Source organism: Vulpes vulpes, chromosome 3 (genome assembly GCF_048418805.1).
Source record: "Vulpes vulpes isolate BD-2025 chromosome 3, VulVul3, whole genome shotgun sequence".
Lineage (NCBI taxonomy): Eukaryota > Metazoa > Chordata > Mammalia > Carnivora > Canidae > Vulpes > Vulpes vulpes.
This window is the reverse complement of record NC_132782.1, coordinates 88,049,097-88,065,636: the sequence shown is the minus strand read 5'-3', so window position 1 is coordinate 88,065,636 and position 16,540 is coordinate 88,049,097. Positions and strand designations below refer to the sequence as shown.

Genomic DNA, 16,540 nt, shown 5'->3' with positions numbered 1-16,540 from the left:
TTGAGGAGTGTCTATTATTCCAACATGTTTAAAGTAGATATTTTATTTATTTATACATGTATAAAATATATACAAATGTATATATTTGTGTACAACTATCTGTGAGATAGCCTTTCAACTCCATATTTTTAAGTGAGATTATAAAATGTAGGATTTACGGAGTTTCTTAATCATGACATTGCTTTCTTTGAAGATACAGTAATTACAAGATAAAAATTTGGATACAGACTTGAGAGTGAAGATGTGCAGTTTAAAAGGATCTCTTTGTCCACCTGTCCCCTCACAGCTCCTGGCGTGGCCAGCTGAAGTCCCCGAGGCCACCACAGTGGTCACCATTGCACCAGATTTCCACGGAGTCCACCATGGGTATATAACAAATCTGAAGAAGTTCACTGCTTACTTTGCATCAGTTCTGTGTTTCACCACTCCAGGGGATGGGCCTCCAAGCACACCTCAGCTCATATGGACTCACGAAGATAGTGAGTACTCCTCTGCCATGTGTCTTCTCAAAAGTCAGAAGTCAGGTGTCAAGGAGGTCCAGACTACCTCACTGCCAGTGCTGGTTGAGGTCCGAGGAGGGTCATGAGGAGCTTTCATGTCCTCAGAGTGCTCACAGACTGTGCACCCTAGTGAGATAGGTCATGGACAGTATTAGTAATGAGTGGCAGAAGATGGTTTCTGGGATTCGAAGCCAGGCTAGAGGAAAGATCTCAGAGGGCAAGAGAAACAGTCTGGACTCAGCCATGTGGTCCACCTGTGGTCTTGCTGGACTTCTCTATCCCCAGATTTCAACTTCCAATCCCCTTACCTTCTTCTTGAACACCCCATGAGGCCTCCCAGCTATGCCTTCCCTGACCCTCCCTGGGGCATCTCTCCTGAGTTCCTCTGAGCATCCTGACTTGCCATCACCTCCATCTGGTCAGCTCAGACCAGCTCCTTCTCGGCCTCTAGGCCAGCTGACACCTGTGGAAAGCATCATCTAGTGAAGCTATCTGAGAAAATGACCGCAGATGTACACTAAGACTCACATACAGGGAGGTTCATTGTGGTTATTTGTAATGGGATAAAAAGAAAGAAAGAAAAGTATGCAAATGTCCCAGATGGGTATAATTTTAAAAATTATAGAATGACAATATACTAAACATTTTGTCATTATTAAAAACTTTTGAGAGGGATCCCTGGGTGGCGCAGCGGTTTGGCGCCTGCCTTTGGCCCGGGGCGCGATCCTGGAGACCCGGGATCGAATCCCACGTCGGGCTCCCGGTGCATGGAGCCTGCTTCTCCCTCTGCCTATGTCTCTGCTTCTCTCTCTCTCACTGTGTGCCTATCATAAATAAATAAAATTTAAAAAAAAAATAAAAAATAAAAAATAAAAACTTTTGAGAGAAAATTGTCATGATCTAGTGTTAGGTGAAAAAAAAATATGTAAAACTACATGCGATCTAAATTTTATAGTAGCACACTTGTATAAAACTACCTGAGATGAGAAGAGACCTTGAAGGAAAGATGTCACAATTCTGACAGTTGTTATCTTTATGTGATGTGATCATGGAGATTCTCCACATTTGTTTGGATTTTGCCCCATGTTCTCATTTCGCTGTGAATACGTACTCTCTTTATAAGGAGAATTGAAACTAGTACATGTTTAAGAAAAAGTCACCCAGGGCTGCCACTTGTCTGTCCTCCCATCCAGGCCACGGGATTCTGGGTATGGCTGGCCTCCTGTGCCACAGATGGCACAGTGGCACAATGGTGCGGTGGCTGGGCCCTACTCGCTGAGGCCTCATTGTCGCTGTGCTCACAGAGGCAACATGTACAGAGGTCATGGCCATCCAAGATGAGCTTCCTTCCCCTCAGCTCCCCCCTCAGGTCCTTCATTCTCACCCCACTGCCTCTCTCAGAAGATGGAGTCTGACCCTGTTGTCAACCCACAAATGCACTCAGGTGTCTCTCATCTGAAAGTGGCAACTCCCCACCCACCCTGTGTTCCTGGTGAGCTCACTTCCTTCCCAGAGAAGCTATTACTGGACCCCTAACCTCTCACACTCATCATAACCCTCAGCAACAGCTCTCACCCCACCCCTGGACAGTGACCTCCTTACAACCATTGCATTTTATCAGCTGCTGCAACTACATCGACTGATATGATTCTGTGGGTTTTTCTTTTTCGGTGAGTTGTTGATAGAGCAGATTGATTTTCAAATGTTGAACCAGCCTTGCACACTTGGAGTAAATCCCACTTGGTCCTAGTTTGTAATGATTGTTTATGTTGCTGGATTTCATTTGCTAATACTTTGTGTGTGACTTTTTTTTTGCATCCAGGTTGATAAGAGAGATTTCTGTACTTACTATGTGTCTGGTTAAGTGTCAGGGTAATGGCTGGCTTCATAAAATAAGTTTGGAATTGTTCCCCCTCTGCTGCTTTCTTTTCTTTTTCTTAAAGATTTACTTATTTACTTATTTATGTATGTATTTATTTATTTATTTGAGTGCTTGAGCAGGGGGAGGGGCAGAGGGAGAGAGAGAATCTCAAGCAGACTCCATGCTAAGCACAGAGGACAATGAAGGGGTGATCTCACAACCTTGGGATCATAATCTGAGCCAAAACCATGAGTTGGATGCTCAATCAACTGAGCCAGCCAGGCTCCCCAGCCCCTCTTTGGCTCTCTAGAAGAGATTGTGTAAAGTCAGTATGAATTCTTCTTTAAATGTCTGGTGGCATTTTCCAGTGAAATCTTCTGGACTTGGATATTTCTTTTAGGGGAGCTTTTAAATTATAAATTCATTGTCTCCAATGATTACAGTACTATTCGGTGGTCTGTTTAATTTTGGTTGTGTATTGGCAGTCTGATTTTTCAAGAAACTGACCCTCTAAGTTGTTGAGTCTGTGCATATAACACCGCTGGCAGTATTCCCTTAGTCTCCTCCCATGGCTGCAGGGTATGTTATTGTGTTCCTTGTTTCATCCCTAATATTGCTGATCTCTTTTTCTATTTCTGTCATTTTTCCTAGAGATTTGTCAATTTTATTGATTTTTTTTTTTTTTTGAGGAACCAGCTTCTTATTTCATTGAGTTTTCTCCATTGTTTTCCTATTTTCAATTGCATTGATTTCTGCTGCTAATATTTCCTTCCTTCTGCTTGTTTTGAGTATATTTCTTGGTCTTCCTTTAATTTCTTGAGGTAGGTACTTAAACTATTGATTTGAGGTCTGTCCTCATTTCTTTTACAAACACTTAAGGCTATAAATTTTCCTCTCTACACTGCTTTAGCTGCATCCCACATAATTTGACATATTGGGTTTCATTTTCACTCAGTTCTATATACTTTGATTCCTTTGAGACTTCCCATTTGGCCTATGAGTTATTTAGAAGTGTGCTGTTTAGTTTCCATGTGTTTGGAGATTTCCTGTTGTCTTTCTGCAACTGATTTCTAGCCTGATTCCACTGCTGTCAGCACACTATACAATTTCAATCCCTTTAAGTGTATCAAAGTTTGCTTTAGGGCCCAGCATGTGATCAGTCTTGGTGAATGTTTCATGAGGGCTTGAAAAGAATAATGTGTATTCTGCTGTAAAACCTACTTTTCAATTATACATTTTATATACCACCCCCCACCAGAGTTTAGTATTAAGGAGCCAGTTGATCAAGTTTAGCTTTTCCATTTTTTAAAAAAAGTATGCCTATCTCATCAAGTCTCATTTCTATATAATTATCTTATAATTAAATGTTGCTTGATTGGTTCACTCATCCATCTGTCCAACACAGAGACAAGCTATGGACATTTATGCTCAGATGTCTGTGGAATGCCTACTTTGTGTGAAGTAGCCAGCTGGGCAATGCAAGGGTTGCAGAGATAAGGCCTCTGCCTTTCGAGCTTATAGCCTAGTCTGACATGAGGCACGTGTCTGAGGCCAGTGCCACAGAGGAGGTCTGGAGAAGTGGCTGACACTGCTCATGAAGAGTAGCAAAAAAGCGTTGTGGAGGAGCATCAGGTGAGTCTTGGAGGCAGCAGCTGAGGCAGCTCTTGACAGATAGCTTTCCGTGCAGAGAACAGCTGAGGGTATTCTATGTGGGAGAAGCGGCATTCACCGTGGTGAGAAGAGGACTCAAGTGTGAGAGGGCATGAGCGAGCTATTTGGTGTGGCAGTAGCACAGCATTTGGAGGCGAGGGAGGGACGAGCCAGAAAACAAGTTGGGAACTGACTCAGAAGAGTCTTGGCTGCGAAGTTTGGACAAAGACATTCTGGGCATTGGGGACCCACAGAAGGTTCTCCATGATGGATGTTATCTGAATGAATCCATGTTCCAGAAGTTCTGTGTAGGGGTCTTGTGAGGATGCAGTGGAGGTAAAGATGAAGGAAGCTGAGAAGAAGGGAGCTCATGTTGTGGGGACAGTGGTGAGAGGACTTGGAACCTAAAGACATGTCACAGGGCTATGGGGTAGGAGAAAGGAGTTAGGATGACCCACCATGCTCTGGTTTACGTGACTGCAGAGTTGATGATGTCAGTGATCAAAATGTGGGAAATGGGTCTAGGGTGAGGACACCAGGCTGATGTGGGACACACGAGGTATGTGGTGGCTGTGGGGCCTCTGGGCCTACGTGTCTGAAGTAGATCTGGGAGTCCTAGCAAGTCACAGTTATGACCTTACTTTCCAAGGAAGGGTTAGGGAAGGCAACTGAATATGTGGTCTAACCACAGACAGAAGTATTTGAAATCCACTCCATCTCAGGGTGTCTGAGCGACAGGGTCGCCAGCAGGTAAAGCCGCCTAAGCAGATGAAGTCACCTTAGGGATCAGGCAGGCAAACTCTAAGACAAGGGAGCACAGAGACAGGCACAGCCACTGGGCTCTGTCCTGGTCATGTGGGACCGAGGGTGCAGAGGGGGCCATGTAGGGTCTCAGGGAAAGAAGAGAGAGCCTCACTTGGGTGAAGTGTACTGTGTGCAGTCATCTGTAGGGAAGCACAACCCAGCCCCCTTACGCCTTTGATGGGATGGAGAGGTAGCTGATGGGGATAAAGTTCATGAGCATCCTCCTTATAGCGCTTCATTACGTGGACAGTGGTGAGGGATTTTCCTCTATTTCACTTATTTGAGGAAGAGGCAAGGGCAATGTCTCTGCTCAAGCCACAGCCAGGTCCAACTGGATATCAGAATTCAATTTCAGAAGATATTTATTAAAAATACAAAGTGGCAGAAGAAGGTAACTCCTTCCAAGAAAAGAGTGAACACTCCTGGCTGAATTCTTTGCAAAAAGAAAAACCTCAAGTGTTGCCAGTTAAACAAGCAGAAAGAAAAATATCCCATTAAGCTCTGTGGCCAGGAAGCTGAACCTTAAATGCATTTTTTGCCCACCATTAGTAGGGAAAAGGAGAAACTGGAAATTTCTTTCTTGGGAATTGAGAAAACTGGAAGTATCTTGTACTTTTAGAGTTTTCTAATGCAGTCACAATTTTTCAGTAGCTGGGGAACCTGTTGATGCTGTTTGGAGTGTGGACTATCTCACAGAAAGGTTGGGGTAGGGCTGATGGCCCCATGGGTGCTGGAAGCACAGCCACCCGAGCTCTCGGGGTTATGGCGCCTCACTTCCATCCGCATCCAGCCGGACTCCTTTTCCGAAGCTCCAACACAATAAGAACTCAGGGGTGGGGTGGGGAGGGCAGGCAATGCAGTTAAGAGGAAACAGAATATAAATTCTAAGCCAAGACATTGCCAGCTGGTTCCAGCAGAGCTAGAGGACAGCATATTTGGGCAGGAATCCAAGAAGCAGAAACACTGAGAATATAAAAGGAGCAAAAAGCTTTCTTTGCTGCTCTATCGATCGAAAAAAGAACAAGTCAGTTCGAAAATCCGTCAGAATGTCTTTCTGGAAACTCAAAACTGGAGGAAGATGAGCTGGTTTCGACAGCCGTTCTATTTTACCATCTTTCCAGCTCAGAGACTGGCATTTGTGGGTGTTTGAGATTATCCATAAAACGTCTTTTGAAAGTTTCACCCAGATGAGCGTATTTGCTGAGACTGTTTCTTTTCCTTTTTTTTTTCTTTTTAATTAGAAGTTGTGTTAGGAAGCTTTGTCCAAGTATCAGCTGAGTCCCAGGTACTGAATCCACCATCTATGCAGACAAGGCGACAATGGCCCAAACAGGAACAAGGCTTCTCCATAGGGATCCCCTGAAATCTGCTCGTCGGGAGGATGACCAACACCCTGTCTTCATGCTCTCTTATTTTAAACTTGAAAGATTGAATTGTGTTATGATTAAAAAGACCTCAGTGTGGCATGTTCAGGGCCTGATGGGGGAGTCAGAGGCACAGCCTCTCAGGAGGAGCCTGGTGCCTCCAAGGGGCCTGGGGCTCCTGCCTAATCTGTCTGTGCTGAGGGAATGGGTTCCTTGGCTCCTCTCCATTCTCCTTCAGTTCCTCCTTTGTCTCTGATTCTGCCCCACGAGCCTCCCCTCCTTCTTCTCTGACTTGTCGGGCATGGGGAAGGATAGGCCCGTGGGGCCTGGCAGAGGCATGCAGAGCAAACCCCAGCAAGCAGCCCCACCAGCTGGAGGAAGTAACTGATGGACCCATGCCTGGCTCTGCCAACAGTGGAGCCCATCTCTGTCCCCGTCCCTTGTTTCATCCCCACATCCCATACCCACTCAGTCCCAGACTCCAGTCTCCTATAAAGCACTTCTTCTGTCCCTGCCCCTGGAGCTGTTAAAGAAGCAGCTCTAGGACAGGGCCAGTGGGGGCTCTGCATCCTCCTCCAATGCCTCCTTGCTGGCCTCCTCGCTGACCCGGCCTGGCCTTGATGCCACAACTACAAAGCCAACGAGGGGTCTGGGCCCTGAGAGTCTATGACTTTGGACTATTCACCTCACGTTGGGCCTCTCGGACTTTATCTCTGGGTGCTTTTCAAAGTGGCAGAAAGCTCATCTCAGAAATGACTTTGTGTTGAGACAGTGAGATATCTAAGAGTAGCAGCTGACGCCCAGGACAGGCCTCAGACCCAGAAACGCCTCTGCCTCCAACAGTAGGGAGAACAGTCACCCACAAAGAAACTCCTAGTGAAGGAGCATACTGTTGCTGGAACAGCATCCTGCCCCTGCCCCACCGTGGGGTTCCTCAGGGAGGGGTGGGGGTGTGGAGCCTGGAGCTCTAGGTTAGGCCTGCAGGCATCACCCTGGAGCTGGGTGTGGGCCAGCCCTGGCTGCACAGAGCAGTGACCACACGCCAGCCGGACACTCGGCTGCAAGGCATGTCCAAGGACATAGGGTGCCAGCTGTGGCTTTTCAGGATCCAGGCAGCCTGGTTGTTCTCATTAGAGTAGATCAAGGAGAAGGAGAAGGAGGTGTGTATAAATCTCCTGCTGCCTGTCTTAAGGTTCTTGGCGGGGCTGGGATGCAGCAGAGTAAAATTATTTATGTGCCCAGATCCAGGATGTCTTTCACACCTCGAATTCCTTTGCCCCTTCTGGGTTTTACTGGCATTGCCTATGACTCTGGCCTATGGGCCCAGCCCCAGCCTCCCTTCCCCGCTTAGAACTGCTTCCCTTCCCTGCTTAGAACTTTCCACACAAATCTGACCTGGAGAGAAGGGGCTCTTGTGTTAACAGATGACTTTATTTTTACCTGCTAGAACCAGGTGCTGTGGGACATCTGAGTTTCACAGAGATTCTGGACACATCCCTAAAGGTCAGCTGGCAGGAGCCCCTGGAGAAGAATGGAATCATTACAGGTGAGTATCCCTGTGCTTGGGAGAAGGAAAAACACGCTCGCCCCGATGGGGGAGATGGGCGTCGCTGGAAGCCACACACCTGGCCGGGTAAAAGGGCATCACGGCCTCTCCAGGAAGCAGCATGTCTGCCGGACCTTGGGCAGAAGGCTCCATCACCACACTCAATACCGTGTCCCCAGGACCCTACCTCCTGGGGGCATTGCCCTGCATGGGCTGTGGCCTCCTTATGTTAGCTTAACAAACCTCTAAAGCCTTTGATCAGGGAGACTCAGCATTTTGTGGCACATCCCCTCACACTCTAGGTCCTCCACGATTCTCCTAGCCATGCGGAGAGGTGTGTGCCCGTATCATGACCCATTCAAGAGGAGACAGGCCCCAAGAGGCCCTTCCTTAGCAGATGTGCACCAGAAGTCCACCATGTGCAGTCTCTTCATTGAAACACTGCAAATCAGCCCACGGCCAGGTCCGTCCCTGGCCGGGATGGGCCCGACCGCAAAGCCTGGGTGCCCTGGCTCAGTGCCCTAGGGGGACCCAAGGTGAGGACAGCCAGCCTGCCATGTCCCCAGACAGACTCCCCTCAGGCTGCAGGGATCTTTTATAGGCCTTTGATGATTTTTTTTCAGAGAGCTTTATCCTTGGCTTGAAAAAAAATTTCTGGGTGGCTCTGACTTCAGAGAAAGGTAGGAGCCTCAGCTTACCTCTCAGACCCTCCATTTCTTTGTGGGGCTGTTGGGAGGAGGTACTAGGGCAGCAGCCGCCAGAGGCCCCTTCTATTTAGCAAGCATTACTTGAAATGTCAAGCCAGCCACTCATATTCCCACTGCTCAGCCACTGGGTCTGGGACACATACTCTGTGGCAGGTGCTCTCTGGGGCTCTACTGGCAACACCTCCTGTCATATCCAGGGCTCCTGCCTCTGCCCCCTAAGCCTGGACCCTGAGGCTTTAGGAGTACCCAGCTCCTGAGTGAGCCATGTCCATCCTGTTTCTGAGTCTGCCAGGAGCCTAGGCTGTGTCCGCTGTCCCTCAGCCAACCGCCTACAGCTGCCCGTGGAAGCCCTCATGTGCCCAGCCATCCAGAAGCCCACTCATGCTAACAGGTGTACCAGAGAGTCCAGGAATTTTGTCTGTCCCTGATGCCTGGCCTCGGGGTTCAGCTCCCACGGCTCTACCAACCCCATGTCTGGAGAGCATCAAGGGCCACCCTGGGTACATCCACATGCAAGCACCTTAGTATTACAGGATCTTGTTCAAACAGCCAGACAAAACACCTCCTACAATCTCCATCCACCACCGTGGGTGGCAATGTCCAATGGTCACATGGCCAGCAGACAACCAGGCCAGCACAGGGATGCAAGTGTCCGTATTCTGGCCTCTACATCCTTAGTGTGCCGGCAATGGGATTCGAACCCTGCTCCTAACCCAACCCAGAGGTTCCCGTCTTCCTGGGGTGACAGTCTCTCACCAAGTCTCTCAAGGTCCCCAGGGTCAAAGAAGCACCTGACAGCTGTTTGTCAAGTTACTTGGTACAAACAGCTGATTAATATGCTAACAACTTAATAGCTGTTTGAAATTAACTGAAAGAAAAACATTTGTATTTCCTTCTTCACACAAATAGGTTGTGTGTTTCTGATGTTCCCAAGGGAATCTGGCTCTGCCCACCTTATTAAACATGGAGTCAGAGTGGACCCCACCACCTTCATTTCCTTAATTCCCCACATTGGTCTTCATGCTGTACCTGCCTCTGTATCACAGACACCACCAGAACCTCAGCTTTGCAAAGACAAGGTGTGTGCAAAGACACGTGGCCCACCCTGATCCTGAAATTGGGAACAGCTAAGGCTGGAGGTCTTCATCATCCAGGGACACGGGCAAGAGGCACCCAGCATCACCATGTTCCCACGCTGTTTCTGGGGCTCCGCACAGTGTCCCCAGTGGCCTGGGGCATAGCCTGGGGACTGCATTCCTCCCCTAAACTCCCTTTTTTTCTCCTTTAGTGGGGAAACCCCCTGGAGCCAGCCCCTCCCGACCCCCTGCAGAATGGTGTGCTCCGGCCACTACGTCCTCTGGGACGTCTGCACTGATGCCGCCTCTCCCTCTGACTTTTAACCAGGGTACATGTATGGGTCTGGTTCGGTCCTCAGAGCTAATGCTTTGAAATACCCACTGTCAATAATATTGCAGCTCCAGGAAAGGGGACTGTAGGAGCCAGGATCTGGCCGGTATTCTGCAGCCTCTCAGCACGGGATCCCAAGTGTGAGTGTGTGAAATAACAAAGGCCTCCTGCTGCCTGGAGCAGAGGCTGGAGGGTCACGTGGGGGATGGGCAGAAAGGAAGCCTGGTTGGTTTAACTTTGCTCTAAGCCGTGCGAAGGGAGGAAAAAGCAAACCAGGCTGCGCTTAGGGAAAACAAAAAAGCAAAAACACCAGAAGCGCGTAGAGGGAGGCTGCCGTGGAAAGCAAAGATGCTCCAGCTCAGACCTCTCAGGGACTGGTCAGTGCTGTGGCCGGAATAAGAGCTGCGCTTGCTCACTGTTGATTTCTGAGCCGGGCGTCTGCGGCTGCCTGCTTGGCCTGTGGATTTCAGGACCCGAGTCCCAGAAATCTGGCCAGGGTTCCTTGGTAGGCGAATGGACACCGAGACTCCCCTTCCTTCAGATATGCACTGGGTCCTCGTTCCTCGTGTAAATCTTCAGGGAAGCCCATGGGCACACGTAATCACTGAGCAGAGCCAGCATCTCCCGGCTGAGTGGTGCTTGCCAATACTTCCAATTTATGATCCTCTGTTCTCGCCAGCTAATAGAGCTTAATGAACTCATTTTCCTATTTTATTTAAACAAATACGTGTAGTTACAAGCAACAGCCTATAGTTTACGTGGAGCTTGGCCTTCTGACTCCTGTGTGCTGTGGACCTGGGTTGGAGGCATTGCTGCGACTTCAGAGCTGCGGGCAGTGCTCTCTGGTCCCTCTCAGCGGCCACACGGTCCCCATCTTGCTGTGTCTGACCTGTGCCATTATCTGTCTGGGGTCCCAGGAGCTCTGGTGAAGGCTGCAGAGGAAGAGGGCCTACGGGAGCTGAACCCGACGGCTGTGGTTTCCTAGGCCTAGCTGCACATCTCTCCAGCCACAGCCCCAGTGACCCCTGCCCTGGGCGAGGCCCTCCCTGGACCCAGATGCTCTGCCCCCAACTGACGGTTCCACACCCTCCCTTGACGGGGCTCCAGGCAGCACCACAGGGTCTATCCCAGGCTCCAAGCAGAGTAGCTCACCAAGAGGCAGAAGAAAAGCCTGGTCTATGGGCAAACCCAGCCTCGGGAACCCACAGACTGTCCTGGAGCCTTCCTGTTAATGCAGCTGCTGTTGGAATGGCTTTGGGGCAGATGACAACGGCCAGGCCTGGTCTTCTGCACGGGGCACCCGATGCTCCAGACACCTGCTGCCAGCCGTACTTCATCAGCCCCAATCCGCGGTGAGCAGCCCCAGGCCACCCTGTCAGTTTGGGGCCGGAAAGAGAGGGCCATCCTGAGGAGGGGCAGAGTGCCCAAGAGCAGATTGCCCACTGTGCTTATTTTAAATTCCAGCATCTTCCACTCTCCCTGCGTAAACTCTGATTTACGAGGGCCTGGATGCAGACAGACAGCTTGTGATTGGATGTACTACTCTCTTGTAGAGAATTTACTGCAGATCAACAGAAAATTATTTCTGAAGCTCCTGGGGTCGTTAGTCTCAGGCAGTGTTGGGAGCAAGGAGGACCCCCGCTGAAGACGCCCAGTGCTGGCGGGGCTGCCCCTCCTCCTGCAGGCTAGAGCAGGCAGTGAGACATCCACGCACAGCCCAAAGAGCCATGCCTCAGGGCACTGCTTCCCTTACGCCCTTCCTGAGGAGGTGAGGGCCCTTGGGCTTTGCATCCACGACAGCAGCCCAGCCACATACCCAATGTGACAGCAGATCCCAGTGCTGCTGCCCCCACTGAGGGTGCTGGAAGTTTGGATTCCGGGTCACTGTGAAAAACAATGTGCTGTATTTTTGTAAATTCTGATGAAGAACAGTGTTTAAGCAAATAAAATCATAACATACAACAAAAACAAAACATATAGCAAAGTCTTCTCCTCCTGTACCTTCAGGGATGACCCTGAGGATCAAACTGTCTCATGATGTATTCGGTGGAAACCTCTGAGGTCAGGGGAGTGGTCGGGTTTGCTCGCAAGCATCAAGGCTTCAGAGAGAGGGCCTCGGGAGGTTCCGTGGGAAGTGTGGGGCCCGGCCAACCCTAGAAGTCCTTGCCAGCTTCCAGCAAGTTCACAAAAGGCTCTGCACCTTGGCGTTCTCCATTATAAATAGGGTAGTGACTTCGCAGTTCCACTATGAGATTAGATGAACTAATGTCAGCGAAGTGCTCAGAACACCACAGGAACTTTGGGAGCACTGTGTGTGCTGGAAGCTGTTCATACTCATTGCCCAGAAGGCTGGATTTTTAATTGTGTGATTAGATCCGAAATTCTGAATTAACAAAATAAAAAGAACTGATTGGCACACTGAGTGAGGCACCGAGGCTGGACGTGGGGCGGGTGGGCAATGAGGAGGGAGAGTCTGGGGTCCAGAGGGAGCAGGGCAGTGGGTGGTTAGCCAGTAGGAACACCGAGGTCTGGGGGCACGTGGGCAGCCCACAGCCCAGATGGGCTGAGCAGAACACAGGGGCCTGTGCAGAGACCAAAAGGTAACAGGGGAGGTACAATGTGCAGGGAGGTGGCCAGCAGCCGGGTGCCCATCTGCTGCTCCCCCTTGGATGTCCTGTCAGCCTGGGGGCCTGGTGTCCTAGTGTCCTGGAGTAGGTAGTAGCTGGGCTGTGGGACCGCAGATGGCAGCAGCTTCTGACATTAATTTTTTTTTCAAAATATTAAAGTCCCGATATACTCTTTAAATTCTTGTTTACCTGCAAGCGCAAGTTTCTAACTATATTTATTGCTTTCATCAGAATGAGCTTTAAGATGCCTCTTGGTGTTTCGGTATCTGTGAGTTTATTGACTGGAAAGAAGGAAGTGCAAGTGTTTTCAGCAGTTCCCCTTTCCTTTGGGCCCTCAAGCGCCTTCCATCAGTGTCTCCCGCTTTAGGAGACCCTCTGCAGGGTCTCTAACCACATAAACTCCCCTCCATGGGGGTCAATTCAGGATCTTGCTGGGGCTTTTCTTCTCTGAGCTTAAAATAGCAGTGGAGTCCAAGGCTGAATAAATTGTGATCACAAGGCCCCACTGGACTGAACAGAGACCAGGGAAAAATCAGATTTTGGCAGGAAAACAGAGGGTTCAGATATTGGGGAGGCAGCAGAACTCATGCGCTTAGGCAGAGGGACTTTTTAGAGCAAGCACTTTGCACGGGAGAGAGCTTCTATCAATCACTTCATGAGGGAAAAAGTGGCAGTGTTTCCACAAATTAGTTGCAACCCAGGAGCAAGCTCCTGATTTAGAGCAGTGCATAATGAAAATATCAGCGTATAAAAACAGAAATATTGATGAAATGCATCCACATTTTGCCATGAGGCAAAATTGGGCACTGCAGGCTGGCGCCGTCACTCATCTTTCCCTAAGGCAGCTCGGGTGCCAGGGTCACCACCCGCAGGCGGGCCCGGGCTCCCACAGCCCACCAGGTATCAGGGGGACGGGGACACTGTGGACAGAGGAAGGGCCCAGCTGGGAGTCCATGTGGGCAGAGCAGCAGGTTCTCTCCCAGCTTCAGCACATCTGCTGGGCTTTCATGCTGTTTTAGGTCCTCTGTGACAGCAACAGTGGCATCCAGCCCCACCCTCAGCTCACAGGCGGCCCTGCTAATCCTGTGTTCTCGCTCCCCAGGCTACCAGGTTTCCTGGGAGGTGTACGGTAGGAACGGCTCTCGGCTCACCCACACCCTCAGTAACACAACTCATGAGTACAAAATCAAAGGGTTGTCGTCACTCACCACCTACACCATTGATGTGGCTGCTGTCACCACTGCGGGAGCCGGCCTGGCAACCTCATCCACCATTTCTTCTGGAGTGCCCCCAGGTCAGTAAAACCCTGCTGCCGTGTCTCTAAGGGCATGGCTCAGATATTGCAGGCACTCTGGGTGGATGGCAGCCCTGTGCACACCCAGGGTCCTTTAGAAGATGGGTGTCTGCTACACTTGCCGAGGGGTGGCAAGTGTACTAGGACTCAACGTCAGCCTTGTCCTCCAGCCTTATCTGCTGTTGAGGTGTGGACTGAGGGAGCGTGCCCCAGAGAGCAAGCTGGCCCCAAAGTCCTGCCCTCCAGGGAGATCAGCAGTCAGGGCCCACACACGGAGACACAGGCTTCCTCCAAGAGCGAGCAGTAGGAGGCGTCGGTATTAAAACCAAGAATAGGAAGCATAAACCTTGATTCACTCAGTGAAACAGTGGAGATTTGGTCTGAGATAAGAAAAAGGAGTAGGAGGCGGTGGGAGGGAGAGCAGGGTGTTCGTGGGTGCCAGTGGCTGTAGACCATCACTCTGTGATGTGGGCATGAGCTGCCCCTACCCTCCTGTCCTTTCTGAGATTCAGATTATCTCCCTAAACACACAGCACACTCATTTCGGCTTCAGAGAACTGTACTTCACTCTTTCCTCTCTAATTTTAAAATTTATATTTAAAATAAAAGTGTCTTTCCTGGGAGTTCACAAATACAAGGAAATGTGAAGAGGTATTTAGGGCTCTCGGTTCAGTTCTGAAATTAAAGCTGTGGGGCTCTTGCTCTTTAGAAGATGCCTGTTGGCCTTGTGTCAGTTGGTCTTTGAGGCTAAAGCCCTGAAGCTCCCTCCGAAATCAGCACGTCCTCCTTTAGCACCATCCGCCTCCAGACCCATGTTCCTAGCCCAGCCGTCTTCTGGGAAGGGGGCCACTCATGATCTGCACAGGATGCAAAGCAAATAAAATGCATACAGTAAAGAAAGAAACATGCACATGAATGCGTGTGTCCTCCTCACAGAGACTGCATCCAGAGAGAGTTGGGCAGCCCTACAAGCTCTATGTGGTGGCAGAAGGATGAGGGCACAGCATTCACTATCCCCTGAGCAAGGTGACCTCCTAGGACACTATCTGGAGGCCAGTAGCCTCCCTCTGAGGCAGCAGTTGGCCACTGTCACCCATAGCAGTGTCCCAGGGGCTACTCATAAAGCAGATGGCTAGGCTGCCAAGTGTGGAGCAAGGCTGGAGGATTTGCCTCTGGAGCAGGTACCCTGGGTGTGCGTATGCTGCTCATCGGGGACCACACTCAAAGGTAATCTGGTGTTTCTTAAAGGCATTTACAAAATAAGTTTACTTTTTTAAAGAAAGAAGTCTTTGGCTGACAGAAATATTTGTTTATTCTACACAAACAGTGCATTCCCATAGCACACATTTAAAACATTGTTAGCACTCAAGGGCACCTGGGTGGCTCAGTTGATTGAGCACCCGACTCTTGATTTTGGCTCAGGTCATGATCTCAGGGTTGTGAGATCATGGGCTCCGGGCTGAGCTTGGAGCCTGTGTGAGATTCTCTCTCTCCTTCTCCTGCCCCTTCCCACTTGTGCACACACGCTCTCTCTCTTTAAAAAAAAAAAAAAAAAAAAACCCTACATTGATAACACTCTAATACCTAGTGATGCTGGCATTGTAAAGTATCATTGTTAGAGTCATCTCACACACACAGACTGACAGTAACAGTAACTCTGGGGCACTGGCATGTGTGAGCCGGTTTCCCTGAGATGCTTGGGCTCAGTCCAGGTGGGTGGACCTGCAGAGTGAGGACACCAGGGGACAGGGCCCCACTGCGCCCAGTGAACTTTGATGAACCAAGGTGAAGGAAGCAATGGAGGTGCTGCTGCTTCACGTCAAGGTCGGGTCCGCCATAGCCAGGGATGGATCCTGGGGTGTCCCTGAGTGCCCTGAGTGTCGGCTGGAAGCAACCTCACAGTGACCATCACTCAGGAGGACTGTATTCTGCTTGCTGAGCTTGAAGTGCACATCCATTAATGTCTGGAGCACCATTTAAAGGATCTAGTGAGCTGACACATCCAAAGACAAGAGTCACTTGTCCTTCGATGTAAACATTTTCTGCTTCAGATTCATTAAATGAGACGTGGAAAGGCCCCTCGAGGTCCTAGAGACCCAGGCTGTGCCAGTGCTGACCTGATCACTGAAGTGGTTTTACTGTTCCTCTGCAAGTCCTGGTTTCCAGCACTCCTAGCTCCGGAGGACCCGAGGGTGTTCCCCAGAGCAGTGAAGGCAGCAAAGTGTTTCCACTCCCTGCCTGGCATCCCTCCCCTCTCCCTTCCATTCCACTGTCTTTCTCTAGAGTAGCCCAGTAAGATAAGAGCCCCCGCCATTTCCAACTCACGATGTTTCACTTTTGAGTGGGACAGGCTCTTTGGGGGAGCAGCCAGCCAGAAGGGCCCTATTCGGTGAGTAGGCTCAAGCCCCAGGTAACCTCACAGGATGAAAGCCCATTCAGAGCCCCCTCCTCCCATTTAGTTGCCAGAGCAACTGAACTCAGGTGGAGTGGGGAGGGCTCTGCACTTTCACCTGAATGCTGTTGTCTTGGAAACCAGACCCAGGAGCCTAAGGCTCAGGACCCACACACCTGGCAGCAGATATGTGGCACGTGCGTTCTCCCACCCGCCCCACTCGGCTTGCCCCAGCATCATGGTCACCACCAAAGGAAGGGTGGACATTTGGTTGTGTTCTTTTCGGAGCCTGAAAGAATGATATCCATTCATCCTTTTGTCCTTCAACCATAACCTGCCGTGCACAGAGATGAGTGAGTCCTGACCTTCAGAGTGGATCATCCAGAGG

The 16,540-nt window shown here is 50.0% G+C and overlaps 1 protein-coding gene across 3 annotated transcripts in view; it reads left to right on the top strand.

Moving 5' to 3' along the window:
• The window catches only part of SDK1 (sidekick cell adhesion molecule 1), an 885,268-nt gene that overhangs the window by 729,010 nt on the left and 139,718 nt on the right, over positions 1-16,540 (top strand). For all 3 annotated transcript variants that reach the window (XM_072753253.1, XM_072753252.1, XM_072753254.1), the window contains exons 19-21: positions 287-479; positions 7,627-7,725; positions 13,569-13,760. In XM_072753253.1, the coding sequence (XP_072609354.1) occupies positions 287-479; positions 7,627-7,725; positions 13,569-13,760 (484 nt within the window). The remainder of the gene's footprint in view (positions 1-286; positions 480-7,626; positions 7,726-13,568; positions 13,761-16,540) is intronic.